Source organism: Ceratina calcarata, unplaced genomic scaffold, assembly GCF_001652005.2.
Source record: "Ceratina calcarata isolate Rehan_Ccalc_2016 unplaced genomic scaffold, ASM165200v1 scaffold98.2, whole genome shotgun sequence".
NCBI lineage: Eukaryota > Metazoa > Arthropoda > Insecta > Hymenoptera > Apidae > Ceratina > Ceratina calcarata.
The window spans coordinates 19,391-23,051 of record NW_017181217.1 but is presented as its reverse complement, the minus strand read 5'-3'; the positions used below and the strand labels follow the sequence as shown (position 1 = coordinate 23,051).

Below are 3,661 nucleotides of genomic sequence, written 5' to 3'. Positions count from 1 at the left end.
AATTCCAAATCCTATCTGACCGATAAGACCAGAATTACAATAAATATTTTTAACTTATTACATACGCTTATAATTTATTATAATATAATTATCTCAGATAATAATATTTTAAGAAAACGATATCTAAATTAATCGACTAACATTTCACGAACACGTGCGTTTACGCACGCATACGCGTTTGTTTAAATTCAGGAAACAACGAATACAATATGAATTCGTGTACGACTAAGGAATTCGTAAAAATGGACAATCGTAGATTACGTGATACACGGCACGTACCGGTATTCGAGGAATCGTTTTCCTTGACGTCATCGCCACGGTAAAGAGTTACGGTAAAGAGTTGGCCGCTATACGGGCAACTGACCTACTTACCGCCGTTGCGACACGCGCTCGTTCTGCAATTGTGTTCCGATGACCGCCGAATCAAAATTTAATCCGCCATAATTTACAATTATGAATAATAATGGAAAGTAAATTGGTTGTTTAAATTATGTTTACAGGAGGATGTTGCGGGTCGATGAAGAAGAGGACCATCGTCGGGGGCTACGCCTTCACTTGGTGGTTCGTCACCGACGTGCAGCGACTCTCCCTCGAGGTGATGACCCTGAACCCCGTCTGCGAGAACGTCGAGACCGCCCAAGGTGTACCATTGAGCGTCACTGGGGTGGCACAGTGTAAAATCATGAAAGCGGACGAACTTCTGCACACTGCCAGCGAACAGTTCCTCGGGAAAAGCGTCTACGAGATCAAATCGACGATCCTCTCCACCCTGGAAGGTCACCTACGCGCGATACTGGGTCAGTCCTTTACACCTCTACGCTTCTTCCTTGATCCTTGATCCAGTTACACAAATTTTTTAAGCATGTACGTCGAAGCTGTTTGAGTAAATCTCGTTTTCTTGTGAATCCGCAGGCACGCTGTCGGTGGAGGAGGTGTACAAAGATCGAGATCAATTCGCGACGCTAGTGAGGGAGGTAGCCGCACCGGACGTGGGCCGGATGGGCATCGAGATCCTGTCGTTCACCATAAAGGACGTTTACGACAACGTTCAATACTTGGCATCGCTTGGCAAGGCGCAAACGGCTGCGGTTAAACGAGACGCCGACGTAGGCGTCGCAGAGGCGAACCGCGACGCTGGTATTCGGGTACGCGTCGATCTCAAAGATCATTTGAACAAAACATTTTAAATAGATGATTGTAAATTAGTGTTTGATTTAATGTTAGGAAGCGGAGTGCGAAAAAGCGGCGATGGATATTAAATATAACACCGACACGAAGATAGAGGACAACGCCAGATTGTATCAGCTGCAGAAAGCAAATTTCGACCAGGAAGTCAACACGGCGGTGAGTCGAAGTTTCAAAGCTTTACCGAAACGTTTCAGAGAAATAAAAATAATACTAGACAGTCTGCAGATAATATTAGCCTAATAGAATAGCTTAAATGAAATATACTTGCATGGGTGTAGAAAGCAGAGGCTCAGCTGGCGTACGAGCTCCAAGCGGCGAAGATAAGGCAACGGATACGAAACGAGGAGATACAGATAGAGGTGGTCGAGAGGCGCAAGCAGATCGAGGTGGAGGAGCAGGAAGTACGACGAAAGGAACACGAACTTCATAGCACCGTCCGGTTACCCGCGGAAGCCGAACATTACAAAATGGGCGTAGTGGCCGAAGGAAAGAAGTGAGTTCAATTCTCAATTCTTCTCCAGTACCGAAGCAAACTCGATATTTCCAGCACCGCTTTCATATCTGTTCTTCCTCCTTTTTTTTTTAGAACGCAAACCGTGAACGCTGCCGTAGCCGAGGCTGAAAGAATTCGATTGATCGGCAAAGCCGAAGCTCAGGCTCTCGAGATAGTGGGAATGTCGGAAGCGGAACGTATGCGGTTGAAAGCGGCTGTCTATAAGAAATACGGAGACGCTGCCATTCTGAACATCGCGCTCAACGCTCTGCCCAAGGTAACATCGATTTTCCAGTCGGATCGACGACTTCGCGTCTCTGCGTTTACTACGGGCTTAAACAGAAAAAACGAAATCGTGCATTTTATAAGAAAGAAGATTCAGTCAATATTTAAATTAATCGTTTGTTTCAGATTGCAGCGGAGGTGGCAGCGCCGTTGGCAAGAACCGAAGAAATCGTTCTCCTCGGCGGTAGCGACGCGACCAGCGGAGAACTCACGCGCCTTGTGGGGCAAGTACCTCCAGCTGTTCAAGCACTGACCGGTGTAGATATTTCAAAAGTATGTTTAAGTAGCCCACGGCCTCCTAAGAAAGTGTATAATAAAAGCTTCGAACTCGTATCTGTCAAAAAGCTGTGATATATTAAATTAATACGAGAAACGTGCATGTCCGATTGGCTAAGAAACGGGAGATACGTGTTAATGAATCTTCGATCGTTCGACCTGTTGCAGGTGTTGAGCAAGATACCGGGAGCTAAGTAATAGTGGACGAAGATGCGACAGGACAGAACGGCGACTAGGCGATCGGACACTCTTGAATCGGCTGAATAATGGAGCGAAACACTATACTGCCAAAAAGTTTCTCCGCGACTCTATCATCCAATCAGTGACACTCCACATTCGTTCTATCCCCCGAATTACTCTACCTCAGACATGAATCAAGCGAGGCTGAACACATCCGGATCGATCGAGCCACCGGCACGAGCAGCAGACGCGTTACCGATTCGCGGGGCCCTATCCACGCCGGATCGCTCGCAACGCACATTAAACTTCATTGAATCTTCATCATCGTTCCCAAGCACGTTTCTTTTCTTTCCAAGCAATCTACCGAAGATTCTACCAAGATTTTTCACAGCCTGAACGTTTCTAACGACGCGACCCTTTAACGTAGAGGACGAGAAGGAAAGAGGCAAATCGGTGCGAGCAACGTGGGGAGACGATCATCGGGTACGTACAGAACGTATTCCAGGTTTAGTCGATTTTCGCGGATCTATTGTGATGAACGATGCTCGATCATTGTGTTCAATCTCGCGAATAAGGAAAACGAGAAAGGGTAAAAAAAAAAAAAATCTATGTTCGTGCGGAGTAGACGCGTGGACGTTAGGTATACGTAGTCGTGTACATATACTCATAGCAATGTGTGTATCATAGAATCTGAAGTTTCTATCTCGCTTAGACCGTGGCGCGGTGAACGAGGAGCCCGATTAAAATTATACAAGTCTATATTTCTATTCGGAATACTCGGTGTCAAATCGAAGATGCGATTGAACTTTCTATTAGGAGAGCAATAAAACGACGTTTCCATCGTGTTTATTCGATTAACAGAATGTGAATCGTCGGACCCTCGTTCGATCGCGTTTAATAGGATTCTCTCGGTTGACCACGCATCGGAATCAGAGCCATAAAATGTCCAAAACGACGACGGAAGTGCCAATCATGTAAATAACAGAGCGCCAACGTTATACCAGAAACGGATTTAATATGATAAATCAATCTCTTCTGTTGCGTAAACGAGCATTCTGTTGTTCCGCACTTGTTTCCTCACTCGGTTCGCGACCAACGCTCGCATGCACGATTATAGCTTCGCCGTTGTCCCAAGATTGTCATAATTGTTTCACCTGACGATATTTCACTGACGAATTAAGGATGTATTGGCTATACATTCAATTCCAAAAGTTTATGCACTTTAGAAACACATTTTTT

At 45.5% G+C, this 3,661-nt stretch overlaps 1 protein-coding gene across 2 annotated transcripts in view; it reads left to right on the top strand.

Annotated features, from left to right (window-relative positions):
• Flo2 (flotillin-2) overlaps nt 1-3,661 on the top strand; it is a 70,323-nt gene extending 66,662 nt beyond the window's left edge. Inside the window, exons 2-8 of one of the 2 annotated variants that reach the window (XM_018036214.2) lie at nt 501-797; nt 913-1,145; nt 1,225-1,344; nt 1,467-1,681; nt 1,775-1,958; nt 2,093-2,190; nt 2,411-3,661. In XM_018036214.2, coding sequence (XP_017891703.1) covers nt 501-797; nt 913-1,145; nt 1,225-1,344; nt 1,467-1,681; nt 1,775-1,958; nt 2,093-2,190; nt 2,411-2,417 — 1,154 coding nt within the window. In that variant the 3' untranslated portion in view covers nt 2,418-3,661. Of the gene's footprint in view, nt 1-500; nt 798-912; nt 1,146-1,224; nt 1,345-1,466; nt 1,682-1,774; nt 1,959-2,092; nt 2,240-2,410 lie in introns of both variants that reach the window. The other variant, XM_018036213.2, reaches the window with a different exon arrangement.